This window comes from Hyla sarda, chromosome 9 (genome assembly GCF_029499605.1).
Source record: "Hyla sarda isolate aHylSar1 chromosome 9, aHylSar1.hap1, whole genome shotgun sequence".
NCBI classification, from domain to species: domain Eukaryota; kingdom Metazoa; phylum Chordata; class Amphibia; order Anura; family Hylidae; genus Hyla; species Hyla sarda.
The window spans coordinates 92,923,355-92,941,757 of record NC_079197.1 but is presented as its reverse complement, the minus strand read 5'-3'; the positions used below and the strand labels follow the sequence as shown (position 1 = coordinate 92,941,757).

The 18,403-nt window shown below is 37.5% G+C and overlaps 1 protein-coding gene and 1 pseudogene across 3 annotated transcripts in view; both read left to right on the top strand.

Moving 5' to 3' along the window:
• The window catches only part of TENM1 (teneurin transmembrane protein 1), an 876,412-nt gene that overhangs the window by 722,730 nt on the left and 135,279 nt on the right, over positions 1-18,403 (top strand). For all 3 annotated transcript variants that reach the window (XM_056539239.1, XM_056539238.1, XM_056539237.1), the window contains one exon: positions 692-846. In XM_056539239.1, the coding sequence (XP_056395214.1) occupies positions 692-846 (155 nt within the window). The remainder of the gene's footprint in view (positions 1-691; positions 847-18,403) is intronic.
• LOC130292242 (U2 spliceosomal RNA) lies at positions 12,593-12,760 on the top strand (annotated as a pseudogene).

Sequence of the window (18,403 nt, the reverse complement as noted above, 5' to 3'; positions counted from 1 at the left end):
AGTCTATGGGAGGGGGCGTGGCAGTCACCACGCCCCCTGCCATAGACTTGCATTAAGGGGACGGACCTTGATGTCACAAGGGGCGGAGCCATGACGTCACGCTGCTCCGTCCCCTGTATCGCCCGTCATTACGCACAGAGCGAACTTGCTCTGTGCAGTAATGATAGCACTGTGCCGCAGCGGCGATCCCCAGGGTCCCAGCAGCGGGACCACAGCGATCTGACATCTTATCCCCTATCCTTTGGATAGGGGATAAAATGTCTAGGGGCGGAGTACCTCTTTAAGCTATTGTTTTAGGTTTTATAGACTTAAATATACAAAGGGGATGAATTTTATTAATTATTCAATTAACGACCGTGTACATTCTGTAAAGCATCATAACCTTAGTAATATCTAATAATAGTTCAAAAATGTTGTGTAAAATACATTCTGAAAGATTCTGCAGTGTTAGCAATTTTCCTAACATAAGCTATTTATTCATAATACAATAAATCTCTGAAAGGACAAAAAAAAGTACCTATTTCTATTGGAGTATACCTTTTGATGGTAAGGATCAAATTCAGATGTTAAAGGACATACCCAGGTAATAGGTCTTCTTTAACAGCAGTTAATGTTTTGAATGTATTATTTTTGTAAGCATTTCTTAATTTTCTTCCATGTTATAGCTATCATTTCGATTTTTGGCCAACAGGTATAACTGTGGATGCACATGGCTATATTTACTTTGTTGATGGCACCATGATTCGGAAAATTGATGACAGAGGCATCATTTCAACACTCATAGGTCTCAATGGGTTAACCTCAACCCAGCCCCTAAGCTGTGACTCAGGAATGGATATTAGTCGGGTAAGATACCAATGTTGTATTGTGGCTTCTAGTGTTCATTTAAACATGTTAAAGGGGATGTGTCCCCACTTTCATGCTGCTTAAATGGGCACTGTCAGATCTAAAAACTTTTTAAATGTTGTTACTAATGAAAATTAAAGATCTTTCATACTATTTTGAATATTTAATCATGAAAATGGCTCCTGAAAATCCCACAACTAGGGGTCTCCATACCTACTGGGACACTAACTTGTCCTGCAGCAGCATCAGCTTGTCCATGAGTCAAGAGTCACCTCCCACCACCATAAGGGAGGAACACGTCCCCTTGCCCTGAGAGGATTTCTAACACTGTGTGCTAATGAAAAGAGGTATTTATTGTTGTTGTAAATATAGGTGTCAGAGGCATAACATTAGATCTACAATGTCAGGATTAGGTACTGAGTAACATAAAGGTACACTTTAAACCACATGTCATCAGGGCAGTCCCTGGTGGCTTCTCCACAGCCCACAAGCATGGATTGATAGATCTCTCAGTGTTTCGGTATTGGGAGACATCTTTTAATTAAGGCAGGTTGGAACGAAAGAAGGCATAGGGGACTATGAATGTGATAATAGCTTCCCTTTATGTTGGTGTAACTGTGAATTTTCTTTCTATACTGTAAAGAGTCGGATAAGTGAAAAAATCCCTCTATAGGCGCTGCTTCTCCCAAATGGATGACTCGAGTCAGAAGGTCGATCCTTGCAGGTGAGTTTTCTTGTTATCTCTGGTCTCGTGCTTGGTCTTTGTTTGTCTTTCTTTTCCTTTCTTTGCACAAGTGTGTCCATGAAGTGTAGGCTACACTACATGGACACACTTGAGCAAAGGAAGGAAAAGAAAGACAAAGACCAAGCACGAGACCAGAGATAACAAGAAAACTCCCCTGCAAGGATCGACCTTCTGACTCGAGTCATCCATTTGGGAGAAGCAGCGCATATAGAGGGATTTTTTCACTTATCCGACTGCATGCACTGTGGAGAGCCCTGCACCGGCTTCCACTTCCCTATGGCTTACAGCACTCCCGGGATACGAGTACCCCTTGCATCGGGGTGATATGCGCAGATTTATTGCGCTCAAGTTGAGCACAGTATTAACCATATTTTCTAATCTAATTGCTATCTTGGGATAATGCACTAGGCGCCTGTGCAGTTTCTTCTTTTTTTGTCTCCTATTTCTACTATACTGTAAAGAGATATACATGTTGGGGTAAGAGTATGGAGTGTACATCGGCAAAAAAAAAATCTAAATGCAGTTTTGAACATCCATGATATGCCCTGCCTGAATGCTGATTTCTTCATTACTTATGGACAGGGTTTTGCACAAGCCATCCACATTTATTGTTTTTGCACCAAAAGTTTATGCTAATCTCACACTTTTACCGCTTTTTCCACTGTTCTAAACTTTTGATATGTCTCTATGACATAGCAAAAGTATTTTTTTAAGCCACAGTGTCCATTTAATCATTTAATGCTATTAACAGCAGCACAGGCAAGTTCGCCATAACACAATTATGTACAAAAAATAGAATACAAAAATCTACAATCAGAAAATAAAAAATGACAAAAATTTATATCTAACTGTATTTAAATTTATAATTGTATAAGTACATATGTATATATATATATATATATATATATATATATATATATTTTTTTTTTTTTTTTTTTTTTCCCTTTAAGTTCAATTCCTTTCAAATATATTATTTCAATACCCATAATTTGTATAACATATTGTGCTATGAAACAAAGCTGCCCAACCCTTAATGCCTTTGCTTTAGCTTAACAAAGCTAAAAATACCACCAGAAATCGCTGCATATGGTGTATATGTGTCCCTGGCTTCTAAAGGCTTTGTGCTGTTGATTTACCTTTCATCCGTAGAAATAGCCCTTATGTTTGTACTAAACTATGAAAGCAGCCAAAGCATCAAAACCATTCTACACGATACCAGCTGTAAGAACTAAAGTGGATGCTTTCTATGAAAAAAATCTTCTCCAATACATCCTTTTTGTGAACAGTTTATGTGAGTAAAGCCATGTATGAGAGAAGTACATATATTATAGCCCACACTTTTCTATCTTGTTTTCATGCCATCACATAAGGTTAATGGATCAGATTATTTTGCTCAAAAAGCCATTAGCTGTAGCAAAGGCAATTCTTTAGTTTTCTGGGTTGAAATGATAGCAGTATTATAGTAGCTTAATCTAGCCATGTATATAGCATGCTGTATTTCTTCCTATTATTCCCAATATTCTTAGAGTAGAGGTTTTTCTTCTCCTATGATGCCCTTTGAATTGTAAGTTTAGGCAGGAAGTAGTCACTATAGTCAGCCATTTTAGAGTCTATGGAGAATTGGATTGGTCACCCAGTGACTAGAAAGGTATTTGCTTGCTTTTTCTTCCCTTCACTTTTCGTTCATGTTAGACTTGTCCTACACATTATTTAAATGTCAGCTGTACATACTGATTTTAGTTGAAAATCCATTGTCTATGACACCAGGCATCTTTACTGCCTTTTGGCAGGAAGAAAGGGTCAGGTCCATTGGATTTAAAAACACCCGATACCATACTATCCTTGAAAATAACCCTTATTAGAGTTGCCTGCCACTGGTTCCTCTCCTCAATGAAATAAACATTATTTGTCTGTTTCTTTCAGTGTCATAGGCCGGCATTTATCATTGTAGGTGTAAGTGAAGTATTTTTCTACACTTTTTTTTTGTGTGCTGGTAATGTGTAGGAGCACCAAATTTATTAAAGGGTCACATAGCATTTGATACATTTTGTGCAGGTCACATTTTCTGAAATTTCTCTCTTCACGTACACCAAAAAGCTAAGCTAAAGTGTAGTTTTAGAGACTTTTCAGTGGCTTTGCGCCTTTTTTATGCCAGTTCATAAAACCCTTCCATATCATGTGTCTTGCCAAAATCAGTGGATCACAACTCAAAATCAGCAGAAATGTGTAAAACAAAAGGCGCAAAAAAGGCGCAAATATACCCTGCTTGCGCCTTTTTTTTGCCTTTTGTAGAAACAAAAAACAGTCTAAAGACAATGATAAATGTCGGCCACAGAGTTTCCATGTGGTGGCTGCACACATGTTTGACCAATACAACCTATCATACATTTACTATCCAATCTGTGGATAGGGATAAATTGATATGGTGGGGAAACAGTAAAATGTACACAGCTACTGTGCACCCTAAGTATCACCAATAAGCAGTTTATCTTTTCCATTAGAAAAGATAACCCAAGTAAAAGCACTTATAAATTTGTAGCTTTTACATGCATATTGGTCTGATTCAATATGGTGTCACTAAGACCTCCTTTGAGAACAGTTTTTATATATGGGTCTCATATAGTTTTATTAGTGCACTTTAGACATACCTATCCATGGTATTTTGAACAAAATGCTGGATATTTACTACTGGCTTAAGAAATGTGTTATAAGGTGCCCATACATAATGATACATATGACATGTATCCTCCTACTGTAGTGTAATAAAAAGTCATGTCCTATTTTTTCAACAAACATCACGGTAAGCAATTTACTTTATTTAGGTAACATGAAATTGATAGAAAAAGCAAAGTCAACCGGGTATACATATTAGCTATCGGAGTCACTGCTCATGTAAGACAGGTAGGGTTGTGTTCTAAGCTTTATATAGTCAGCTAACAGAACATGTCAACCTTATGGATAACAGTTGAAGACCCCCATTCTTCCTTAAACAGTCTCTGTTAACTGGAATATATGTTTTGACACCATATGTGCTCTAATATTAAAGTACTTGTGAACTCCTTAAATGTTCTACAAGACTGTTTTGGTGGTAACCACAAATAGCAGCCATTACAATGTCCATAGAGGATGGCCAGCATATAAATTACAGTGACCCCCCAACCTACGATGGCCCCGACATACGATAATTTCAACATACAATGACCTCTCAGAGGCCATCGAATGTTGAAGGCAGCATCAACATACAATGCTTTTGTATGTCGGGGCCATCGCATTAACGGCTATCCGGCAGCACAGACTGCTTCAGCTGCCACCAGATAGCCGTTTAAAGGTGCCACTCACCTGTCCCCAGCGCTCCGGACCGTCCTCTTCAAAATCCCCTGCATCACCGTCGCTCTCCTTTGTCGTCATCATGTCGCCGCGCAAGCCGTCCCGTCATCCAATAGGAGTGGCGTGCGCAGCGACATGATGACGGCGATGGAGAGCGATGATCCCAGGCAGCAGAGACGGTCTGGAGTGGCGGGGATGCCCCGGGGATGCGGAGACAGCGATGGAGGGTGACATCCAGGGCATCGGTGACAGTCCGGAGCGGCGCGGACAGGTGAGTATAACTTCCTATTCTTTTCATTGCACGGATGACTCAACATACAATGGTCTCCATACAATGGAACGAATTACCATCGTATGTTGAGGGACCACTGTACATTGAAATGTTATGTAAACAATTGCTTTCCACAATTTTCAGGTTACCTGACAACTGTGATAAATAATGGCTGTGAGCTCTGAATAATGTATCTCTGGCTTTCGGCCCCAACTGACACACTTACTGACTACTCGGTAACATATTTATGTAGCTTTTGTATAGCAGACTTCCCATGAGTTTGTGTTTTTCTCGCCTTGCTACTTAGGGCAGATACGTGAAAAGGAAGTCTGTGGTTTTCATTAAAAGAAACCTTGGAAAATACATAACTTATTGTCAAGAATATAACATTTTTAAAGTGCAGAGTAAGTGAAAGGTTATCCTGTACATGTCCTGATTAAAAATACTTTATACAATGTCAGTCAAAGAATTCTTTACTTTCTTTATGGAACATTACACAATAACAAGACAATATCAATACAACTAAAGAGAAAAACTTCTGTATCACCTAGCTTTAAAACATTTAAAGACATGTCCTAGATTACTGATGCTTACCATGGATCTATGGACACTTTTAAATTGTATAAATTAAAAAAGTAATTTGTAATTTAAGAAAGTTTCCATAAAGAAAATATATAGTGGGTGAAATAAGTATTAACCACGTCACCATTTTTCTCACTAAATATATTTCCAAAGGTGATATTCAAATGTAATGTTCACCAGATGTTGGTAACAAGTAATCCATACATACAAAGAAACCAAAACAAATAAATATAGAAGTTAGGTTATGTGTAATAATGGGAAATGACACAGGGAAAAAGTATTAAACACACTTAGGCTGGGTTCACATATATCAGACGTCCAGCATAGTTTCCGGATGTTAGAACTGATCCCATTCATTTGAATTGGACAGTTCACAATCATCCAGGATCTCAATTTTGACGCTGCATGGTTGGACACGCCGGAGGGCACTGGACAGGGTCCGCTGTACAGCAACAATTGACGCAGGATGTTATACAATTGATGACAACTTGTCATCAGTTGTGGCATCAGTTGCGTCGAAATATAGGCTGAGTTCACCTATGCCGGATGCCGGACTTATGTGAACCCAGCCTTACTGATATTACTGTCATTTGTTGATAATGACAGCTTCAAGACGCCTCCTGTATGGGGAAACTTGCCTCATGCATTGCTCTTGTGGGATTCTTTCACACAGTCTTCAAATTTTATAGCTTCCGTGGGCCTCTTCTATGATTCATGTTCAGTTCTTTCCATAGATTTTTTAATAAGGTTTAAGTCAGGTTACTGGCTGAGCCATTCTAGCAGCTTTATTTTCTATCTTTGAAACCAACACGGTTGTGTGTTTAGGATCATTGTCTTGCAGAAATGTCCACCCTTGTTTTATCTTCACAATCCTGGTAGATGGCTGAACAGTTTTCTCAAGAATGTTTCAGTAAATTTGCCCATTCACCCTTCCTTCTAAATATATATATATATATATATATATATATACACTGTTCCTGATGAAGGGCCAGTTACTGGCCAGAAACGAGTTGTTTGTCTGCTAAAATAAAGACTACTGTACCATTTACCAAGGAGGGTACAGCCTGGTTTCTTTACAGTCCAGCGCCTTCGAAAACTTCAACTTTTTATCTCTGTATCTGTTTAAACTACTGGCCTTTCCTGAGAGAGACTGGGATGAAGTATGGCTGCAGGACTTGATTATAACATCCAAGCTTATATAGATGTTGTGCTCTGAGCACAACTCTAATTGGTGAGTGTAATCTTCCTTACTTAACCACCATATTTTTTTAAACAGGACTTCACAAGGGGTGCGTGCCTTTTTCTCTTTTTTCTTTCTTTTCCTTCTAAATATGTGAAGTCTGCCAGTACCATTTGCTGAAAAGCAGCCCCACACCATGTTCTCACCTCCAAACTCCACTGTTGGTATGGTGTTTTTAGGTGGATGTGCAATGCCATTTTTCCTCCAAACATGTTGTGTATTATGGCATCCTTAAATTTCAATGTTACTCTTATCTGACCACACTATATTGTCTCAGTATTTCATTGGATTTTCCAAATGTTGCCAACAAACTTTAGATGTGCATTTTATTCAGCAATGGAGTCTTGTGTGGTGAGTGTGCATACAGGCCATGTCGGTGGAATGCATTACTTATGGTTATCCATGAGACAACAGTACCTGCTAATTCCAGGTGTTTTTGAAGCTCTTCACAAGTAATCCTTGGCTCTTGGACAACTCTTCTGATTATTCTTTTCCCTTCTCATAAATCTTGCGAGGATCCACATAAAATATAACTTCATTTCTGAGTTTATTTGTGCTGGTTTCTTTGTATGGATTACTTGGCTCGTTACCACCATCTGGTAAATTTCATGTCAATATCACCTTTGTAAATTTATTTAGGGAGAAAAATTATGATGTGTTCAATACTTATTTCACCCGCTGTATTACTCCCGGCAAAAACTAAAACTGTATCTTTTAGCTAAAGTCATAGAGATCTACATGTTCCTAAAGGTTTGTTAACCTGAGTGGTGCTATTACAGAGATCCCCTACTGTCCTATACTAGGCCGCAGCTGAGGCGTGTGCTGCCATAACAATAGATCAGCACTGTGAGTCAGTACGAGGATTTATTTTAGATGTGACAGATGTGTTACCGAAAATTCTACAAATACACACGCCTGGATTTCTGCAAGCTCCATTCAGATGCATAGAAGGGTGATCTCAATTCCGGCAAACAAATCTGACATGTATGACTATTCCCTTACCATTATATTTAAACAATATTATGTTATGTTACAATGATAACTTCCTAGCAGTGATATCAGGGCTTAAATATAAGCACACATAAATCACTCTGGTGCTGTCATCCTTTATGGTAAAACATGCAATTTTTTATAATTTACCACTGTGGGAGGTGCTTAGATATGTGCCTGTCTGCTGGAATCCATAGATAGTCTTGAGATAATAGTCGTCTGATCTAATAGAGTGGAAAATAACAGGAACCACAAATGGTTTACAGAGTTGAAGTTGAGAACACCTATGAATACCATGCAAATCTGATTTTTCATCATAGTATTGCTTTATAAAGAAAATGTTCTCTGTGTGTGATGGATGGAATGTTTTACATATGTTAATATTCAGAGGAAATCTGGCATTGTAGACTCCTAATATGAGAACAGGTTCGCAGGGTTTTTAAACTAAGATGAATTGACTTTTAGGATTATAAAGGCATTTTTTAACAAACAACCATCAGAACCTAAAATATTAGGTTCAGCATCAGCATTGTATAGTTTCTGGCCTATGCTCTGAAACATTTCCTGATGCATACAGCAAATAGGCACCATTGACATGGAGTGAAAAAAGCCTAACATCAAAAAACACACAAAGAAGTAGGACATACTGTCCAACACGAGTCAAATGCTAAGTGGTTTCTTCCATGTGTACCTTCCGTGTGTATGTATGGGGTTTTTATTCTACTTTTGTAAAGCTTTTATGAAGATTCTAAGAAAGAGTTTAAAGCTTTGATTCAATATGCCCGCTGTACAATGTTATTTGACTGTATTACACCAGAAAGAGTCTGCCCACTCAGAAAGCATGCACAAATAATAATACATTTACAGAAACCTTATAAAGAGATGGAAAAAAATGAACATATACCAATAAGACAAAAAACGGCAGACAGCATTATGACTATCATTTGTTTCCTCTTTGTTACCAATGGCAAGCATCAAATAAAACAGAACAATTTGCTCATATGGAGCTGATTAAAAAATGATATAGTTTAAATCATATATTGAGTACGTAAACCTTTTTTAGACTGAGCCTACTACAGAAAAGTATGAATATGAACACTATATGTAAGCCACTGTATATGTTAGTGTTGGGCCACAAAATCTATTTTAAATGGCAACCTAATTGTTTGGTGCATTAATGGTTTTTTTTTTTATGTAGAGATTTTCAATCAGACTTCCCATTAAATGGTACCCCAGAAGAGGACATTAGTCCATAAGTGGAACTGAAACAGTGCAATTGAACCTATAAACCCTAATAAGATATAAAATATTTGAAATTACTCCTTACAATTACCAAACTATAAAACTATAGGTTGTGTTTTTAAAGCACTATTTTTTTTCTATTTACATTTTAGAAAGGAACAATAAAGTGTTTGAATTTTATAGAGGGTCCCTAGTTTCAGGGTATTAGTCCCTTAGGGGCAGGAGTTGGTGTCCTTATGCTCAATGGTAAGTTCTTTTCTTTTTGAATTTCCTTTCTGTCTGAACACAGTGCTCTCTGCTGACACCTCTGTTCATTTTAGGAACTGTCCAGAGCAGGTTAGGTTTGCTATGGGGATATTCTCCTACTCTGGGCAGTTCCCAAAATGGACAGAGGTGTAAGCAGAGAGCACTGTGGTCAGACAGAAAGGAGATTCATAAAGTAAATAATTTCATCTGGAGCATACAGCAGCTGATAAGTACTAGAAGGTTTAAGATTTTTAAATAGAAGTAATTTACAAATCTGTTTAACTTTATGGCACCAGTTGATTTAAAAAAAAAATGTTTTCCAGTGGAGTATCCCTTTAAGTACAGGACACACTGGCTTTGGCAGAGATGCAGAGCCGCGACCCTGGCACATTCCTGATGGGATCATGGTGTGCACTATTGGTAAGCCATGTGGGGTTCCTTTAACATATGATTAGCACTTTAGGACCTGTAATGTCACTGATGCACTTTATATGTACATTGCTTAACAAATCTTACACTATTTGCAATATTTTGCCTTGGAAATGTTTGTATTGTATGCACATTTTACAGTTGGAAATTTTATTATAGGGTGATGTCATTTATTAGTGGGTGTATGTATACCCCAAGCTTTTCACTTATTTACGCTTGCAAATGGTGACATGAGATCAACATGAGGTCAACACTTATTCATCTATTCATCAGCTGCATTCATCTACTATCTATCTATGTATCTATCTATAAAACTTTCTATCTATGTGAAAAAATATGTGGATACCATGTTCTGGGAAGTGCACATCTCATCCAGGAAAAGCTAAGTGAAAAAGGGAAGACTTATCTTAATAGAGACTTTAATAAGTCCTGTTATTGGATCTGTATTTTTATGGGATGAAAGGCAGGTTTGGCAATGGTGTTTTTCATTCCCTTCCTGGGTCATTCCAGGTTTTCAGACTAGCCCAGATCAGCACAGGTTCTGAAGATAGCTTATCACTGGGCTTTAAAACTAGATGAGAGTTAGTTTTCAACTTAGGCTGTGAGGAACCCGTACTACTGTTGAGAGTTTGAATGCAGAGGTTGGCTATGTGTATATACCATACATATATATATATATATATATATATATATATATATATATATACCTGTGTGTATGAAATGTTGTTAAAATACTTAGTTTTATTTCTTAGCACACACATCTGAAATGTGTACATAATGGCTGTCATAGCACAGAAACCTTTCCAAATATATTTGTGAGTGTTGCAATCATCCTTTATCATGGATATGCTTAAAAATAAGTGGATTGAATGGACAAGTGGTTCTTTAAATTGCAATGCAGAAAATAGAGTTTAACTCCCTGTCTTTTGCACAGCAGGACTCTTATCAAAAGATATTTTAATAGAAACAAGGCACAATCAAACCAACACAAGGAAATGGAGGGGACTTGTAAATTGTTTATGAGTTTTGGACACTGCACAATAGACTGTTATTCGACAAGAAGTGCCAGAGGGCAGTTTCATTTCACAAAGGAGAAAACAGACAGAATGTTCTATTCATATTTAGAATAACATGTTTCAGATATTATTGGATTTTATTCATCTGCATGTACAAGACAGGCGCGGTAAAATGGACAAGATTATTAGATTTTAGCCCTACTTGTTTTTGATTTCCTTGTCTTTCAATCTGTATTCTTCTAAATGTATCAAAATGATCAGATTTGAAACCAAGGACATTTTCACCTTGCTATTACTTGTTGAAAACATTACATAGACGCATACATATTAGGGCAAATATATAAATTGTTTAACTCCTTCCCTGTCTACAAAGAGCTACAACCATATACAGTAACTTGTTAACTTTTTTGTCTACAGAGTTATATGAAGGCACATTTTGTGACCTGTGCCTTTTATCAATACCACTTTGGTGTTAATGGGACTTCTTGATCACTTTTTATTACATTTTTCTTTCTGGAATCTGATGTGACCAAAATGAGCAGTTTTTTATTTAGATTTTTTCTTTTTTTTTTTATTCTGCGGGATCAGTAATGTAATTTTTTTTATAGTTTCTGAACATTTCTGAATGTAGATTTTACAAAATAAGGCTAATTGAAAAAATTTCATACTCTTTAAGTCCCCAAAGATGACTTTTCTAAGCAATCATTAGATTGATTTTACAGTGATTATGTAGTGGTGGTGCCAATCATACCTCTGACAGGTACAGCATATTTCGGTTTACTCTCTGCAATCAATATTAATCACAGCAGGCAGTGGGTTAAACTGTCAGAATCGGACTAAAGGCTGGCAGTTGGGGCAGTTGTTGGCTGATATATACAGTAGACAACTCCCCCATTAAGAAATGGGTCAGCTTATGTGCCCACTCTATATGCAGTGACCGCCGAGCATCATAAAAAGGCATATTGATGGTCATTAAAAGATTGCAAGTTGAAACCTTGAATATGAGAGTCTTTAAAACTGTATCGGGTGAACTAATGTGGTGGGTTTTGGGATTGGCTGAAAAGAGAACTAGTAAAAGTTGTAACTGTTATCTATACCATCTCCTAGCTGACATATATTGTAAACGGACCAAACATGGTGTCATTATTAGACAAGGTCCGGTTTAACTCCGGGTTTTTCTGGCAGGTTGCCAACGTAAACCACTAATGTGTGCCCAAAACATGATGTGCTTTGGGCCTTGAACAACTTTAGTAAATCATCCACAGTGATTGTGAATCTGATGAAATATGGCTCCATTTTTTTCTGTCAGATTTGTACAGAATCTAAAAGTGATAAAAAGAACACTATAAATAACTGGAGGCATAAAAATGTATAGTAAAGCCTCATTTATCTCTATATAGTATGGCTCTGTTCATCTCTGGTTCTATGGTATGTGCATGAGGATTTGGGCATTATTAATGTACAAAATCCTGGTCAGGTTGTTCTATTCTAATTTTTCACCAGTTTATATGTGCCCTATTTGGATATTTCCTATCCATATGCTTAAAGCTGCATTTGCACAAGTATAATACAGGTGTGCCTATATTATGGCTGCAAATCCTAACCAGACTACACGTATAATGGCCTGAACTGACAGCATTATAAAAATGTGCCAGTGCATCGTTTCTTGGCCTTCTGTTCTTATCAGTTTACTATTTGATATGTCCCCTATCTGGGGACCATATATTACATAGATTTTTGAGAATAGGGGCTTATTCCGAAGCTTGCTTTCATTGCCCTATGCATTGACCCAATATGGCAGTATCTTTGGGTAAAGTGCACCAAAAAAAAAAGAAGAAAAGTGCCAATGCCATGTTAATGTTAATAAAGCCTAAGAGAGTTGAGCTTAACAAATGTCAAACCATTATTAAATTTTTTTTGTGCTTTTCTGCCATTGATACATGATTATACTCCTCTTATTATATTAAACATGTAATAGACTTATTGATAAACATATTGGTTATATTAGATATGCGGTATTGTTTAGACTGATAAACACATGAAACTTGATTTACAGTCATTCCCATTTCTGTGTGTAAATGCTTAGTGAAAGCGGCTTCTGCTGGTCCTAATAAAACCATATTCTTGATCGTTACCGATAAGCAAAATGTCTTGCATTTGAAATAATAAGCGTAGTTGGCGCTCTCTTTCTATTCTGGCCTGATTATGTATGCATCTTGTGTGCTTTTGTTCCAGCTGTTAAACAAATTGCTGTAGTTTTGAGCCACACATTTCCTATTTAATTTATCAAATCGTTTTTCAGGTTTCGTAAAGGTATAGGAACTACCATTTGGCATACATTGAACACATCTTTTCTATGCCCAGCGCTTATTGCAGGAATAGTAATAAACACATTTATCATAAGGCCAGCTTAACACACAGGTGATAGAGGCAAAACTGTTCTACAAGAAAATGTAATAATTGAACCGTACATGTGAGTTTTGGAGAGAGGTAATGAAAATGGAAACCCCTTTTCCTTTACATGGAAGAATGTACTGTTTGTGTTTGTGTTACTATTATTATTTTCTTTCTATATTAAAAAAAAAATGCTTTGGAATTATTGAAACCTGATGGAACAACAACAAAATATATTGAATTGTTTTGTAATGCATGCATTATTGATGAATGTTCTGAGGTGGGTTTTTTTTGTTAGACTGTTGTACTTATTTTGTAAACCTCTTGTTAACTCTTTAACCGGTTTTCCTGACAAATTTTGTTTTTAAATGTTTACCATTATCTTTCATATGACTGTTGCATAGCAAAAGAGGGGAAAAAAGACACAATGACATTTGTTAATTGCATAAAAGATAAGTGCAAATCACGGGATACAATGGCTGTACAACAGAATATTTAAGTAGAAGTCCTAAGGGAAATATACACTGTGAGACTAGCTCTCATGCACATGGCTGAGCCAGTAAGCCTCCATGGGCAATGTACAGGCTCTGTGTATAAAGGAAACCTATCACTTTCATGCTGCCTGAACCACAAGTCAGGGTGCTGCCATAGTTTTGCATAAGAATTTAAGTTCAGACCCTGCATGTATTGCTTCTAGAGGGTGATCCTATGATCGATTTTGTGATACCTAGTCACTGGGGTGGTCCAGCTTCTCCCACCCCATTATCTTTGATTACATATAGTATTTACATAGTTCATAAGGTTGAAAAAAAAAACGTTACATTTCAACCTATATTCATAAGGGGGGGGGGGCATTTATCATTGTGGGTGTAAGTGAAGCATTTTTCTACACCTTTTTTTGTGTGCTGGTAATGTGTAGGAAAAAATTACTAAAGCCCGGGGCAAAGAAAGCCCAGGGCACAAGATCCCTATTGCAGGGAGACTTCCCTAAAACTTAACTTTTAATGGTGCTCTGATAAAATATTTGTGATCAATTTGGTCACAAATATTTTATCAGAGCACCATTAAAAGTTAAGTTTTAGGGAAGTCTCCCTCCAATAGGGATCTTGTGCACCGGGCTTTAGTAATTTTTTGTAGAAAGTGATCCCTGACTTCCTTTAGGGACCAGTTGTGAATAAGGTAATGTGTAGGAGCACCAGATTCATCAATGGTCACAGAACATTTGATAAATTTTGTGCAGGTCACATTTTCAGAAATTTTACTCTTCACTTACACCAAAAAGCTAAGCTTAGTCTGGGTTGGTGTAGTTTTAGAGACTTTTCAGTGGCTTTCTGCCTTTTTTGCACCTTTTCACAAAAAAAGGTGCAGTTCATAAAACCCGTCCATATCATGTGTATTGCCAAAATCAGTGGATTGCAACTCAACATCAGCAGAAATGTGTAAACCAAAAGGCGCAAAAAAGACAATGATAAATGTCGTCCACTGTGTTTCTACTGTGTTGATCCAGAGGAAGGCAAAAATTCCCTATGAGGCTGAGGCCCCATACCGGGGGAACAAAATCCTTCCTGACTTCAATCAGAATAAATCCGTAGATTAATGTTCTGTCCCTATAAATCTAGCATCCATAACTTGTAGTGTTATGACTCTCCATAAATGTGTTCAGGCAGCATGAAAGCCATCACAGGTTCCCTGTAAAGAGGTTTTATCACTTAGCAGCAATACATGCAGGGTCTGATAGAACATGCCAAGATTTATGGAAGTAAAGTTAAATTCTCATGGAACACTATGGCAGCACTGTCATGGTTCTTTTAAAAAGTAGGCAATAATACAACATAATGACATGACCATTAGTTAAACTATTGCTTCAGTATGTAGTTTACTGACAGTCAATACATGGTGGCTAATGTTGTCATGTAGCCACAACCTAAAGCAGATTCATCATTGACTGCTTTCAAAAAGAAATTTTCCATAAAAAAAATTGTTATTTTAAGTAACATGCTAATATGTAAACAAATGTTCTGTTTAAATCCATTAAATAAATGATTTAGGGAAGAGTTATGACAATGACTTACACAGTATGGTACCACTTGGTTTTCAAGTTTATCTCAAAGTGTTCATGTGCTTCTATGGCTATGTTCACACGGACAGACATTCCACCCACAGCTGAGCACCGGCAGAACATGCCAGCGTTAAGACCGCTCAGAAATGCGCAGACGGCACATGGACGGCACGTCACATAGACGGCAATGCATTTACTTGCAGACTCGCCAGAATAAATATACATAATTCTTTCTGCGGATGCCAGAATCTAAATTTCCTTGCCATGAAATACCTCTGGCACAGAAATTCTGCCATGTGAACAGTGCAGCGGTATCCCATTTAAATCAATGGGAGTCTGCTGCGGAATGTCCATGCGGAATTCTGTACAGCCATTTTGCCATGTGAACATACCCTAATAAGCTGAATACTGATGGACACACATGCTCAGGTATTCTCCTTACAGCCAGTTATGTGTTCACTGCAGAGGTGCCAGAAGAAGCACCTTTCAGTAACATAAACTTCTTCTCAGCTTATTAGGATTGTATAAGAAGGGACTATATTTTAGCTGCCAGAGGGGGAAAAGGAACTGATTCTGTCCTGAGCCAAACAACACAGATGACAAGCAGCAGCACCGATAAGGAAATATAAAAACTAATGATAATGAAAATATTTTTTATGCTAGAAACACATCAAATCATTTTCAAATAACCCTGTTAACCTTGATATCCAGTATACTAATGAAGGAATCTGGTAACTAATAAGGCCTCCCAGGTCTACCATTGTTTTAAGCTAGGTGAGAAGCGCTCCCGCTTCCTCCCATTATTTTCAGCTTGCTGTTAGCTAATATACTCCTGTTCAATAGAACCTTAGTCACAATTAATTAAACATGATCTACAGCAGTTAGAGTAAGTGATTCAGCTGAGCTCATCCATTTAGTGCTGCCTGCTTCTGCCTTGAATAGTTTATGCCTGACATAAGACAAAAGTGTATATTTTGAGTTATTCCCAGTGCCTACATAGAAATGCATGCCAAAAGGGCAAACATACAGCATGAATGAAGATTGCTTATCCGGGATTCAGAATATGATGAGCAGCCAAGCTCGGCGATGAAAGCTTTCTGTCTGCCGCCTTTTGTTTGTAGACATTCAATTAGATGGAAACTAATGAAATGTACCATTTTCTAATGTGTTTTCCATTTTTTGGGAAACATATAAAAGATAATAACAGTAACATGAAAAATAAAAAGCACTTGTGATTTTATTAATACATATTTAACCGTACGTGGGATAAATCTCGATAGGTAGTATGAGTAGTGACTTGAAGTAAGTAGACATAGCAATAGTACACATGAGTATACAATCTGCGGCATGCAAAAGTAACATGATAAGTTTAGAATTTTTGTGAAAACATTCGATATATCACCAATAACATGTGTTACCTCATCAGCATGCAGTCAGTTAGTCTTTTAATGAATGGCCCTATTATTGAACAATGCCTACTGGAAGCTACTGTTTTCTGCAAAATTATGCAACTGTATGTCAAGGTATTAAGTGCTGTAATTTGGCATAAAGGTCTGACATGTAGATGACGCAAGCTAAGGAGTCATGCCTGCGCAGTCAGCCAATTGTAATATATGTCCTTTGAGATTCAACCCTCTAGGTGCCACAGTTGATAGAGACTGCAGAATAAAAGGGGTTAGAGATAGTCAATTTTCCCTTTTACCCAATCAGCACCCTGAAACAGTGATCATGGGCTGCTGATGGGTTGCCATGGCAACCTACAATAAGACACTGAAATATAAAATCATTCTAAACAGAAAAAAACAGATATAACAAAAAGAGGGATAAACATACAACTCTATTGAGAGCCAAAATCACATTTGGGCAACTTCAGTTAATGTTTTGCCTTTGGAAAACTATTACAGAGAATGTGTCATCAGAAAATGACCTATTAAAAGTCAATTTTGCATGTTAAAATTTTTTAAGAGTTTTTGTATTTTGCTCTATTTTTTTAAATCATGAAATCTTGCAGTTCTTAAGCTGGCCTAAGCTAACACTTCCTGTTCTGTAGAGAAAACATATTCGAATAAATAAGAGAGTTAAATAAATAAAATAAAAAAATATATATATATGGGGGACTTTTTTCAATGATTTTTTAATGTTTATTTTTTGACACATAACTTTGCGCAGTGTTGTTTACGCTGTCAAATTTTGCGCATTGCCGTAATTTTTAACACAAATATAGAACATCAAGGAGCACACATACCAAAGTGTCAGAAAGCATTAACTGCTTCTGCCACCATTCAGATTATCTCTGGGATACTTAAAACCTTTTCCATGTACCTTTTTAAAACAATGTAATATTTATGGATATGTTCAAAGGAAAAACGGTCACCTGTTCACCCGCACTATAACCCAATACACCGGGTTATAGAGCAGGTGAACAGGCGACCGATGTGGGTCTCGGACTGCTATACTTACCTGCAGTCTGAAGCCCGATTCCCCGAAGGTCCCCCTCTTCCAGCGCTGACTTGCACTTTGAGACCGCCCGCCAGCTGGATTTAAATATTCATAAGCACTGGTCACCCCGCCTAATAGTTGTAATGTCCCAGCACTTTGGAGAGGCCGTAACCCCTGGCTAATACCAGACTTCACCATTCGCGTTGACTCCCGGTATTAACCCACTAGACACGGCAATCTAATCTGACCACTGCATCTAAAATATCCAGAATACCACCGCAGTAAAACCATAGTATTCCTATTAGGTATGAGGCCATGAGGAGGTAGAAATTATTCCCCATGTTCAAACTTCAAACTGTGTAAAATTCAAACTCCCACTGTTCTTGATGAGTGCAGGAGATTGCACCTGTGTAGAGTGTAACCATGGTGACCATACAGCTAAGAATAACACTGTATGTGCAGGGAGGGAGAAGAAGGTACAGCTGTTAGTTCTATGTATATGTGTGATCATGTGTATGCAGCAGAGTTGAGTGTGTGATTGTGTGTATGCAGCAGAGCTGAGTGTGTGATCATGTGT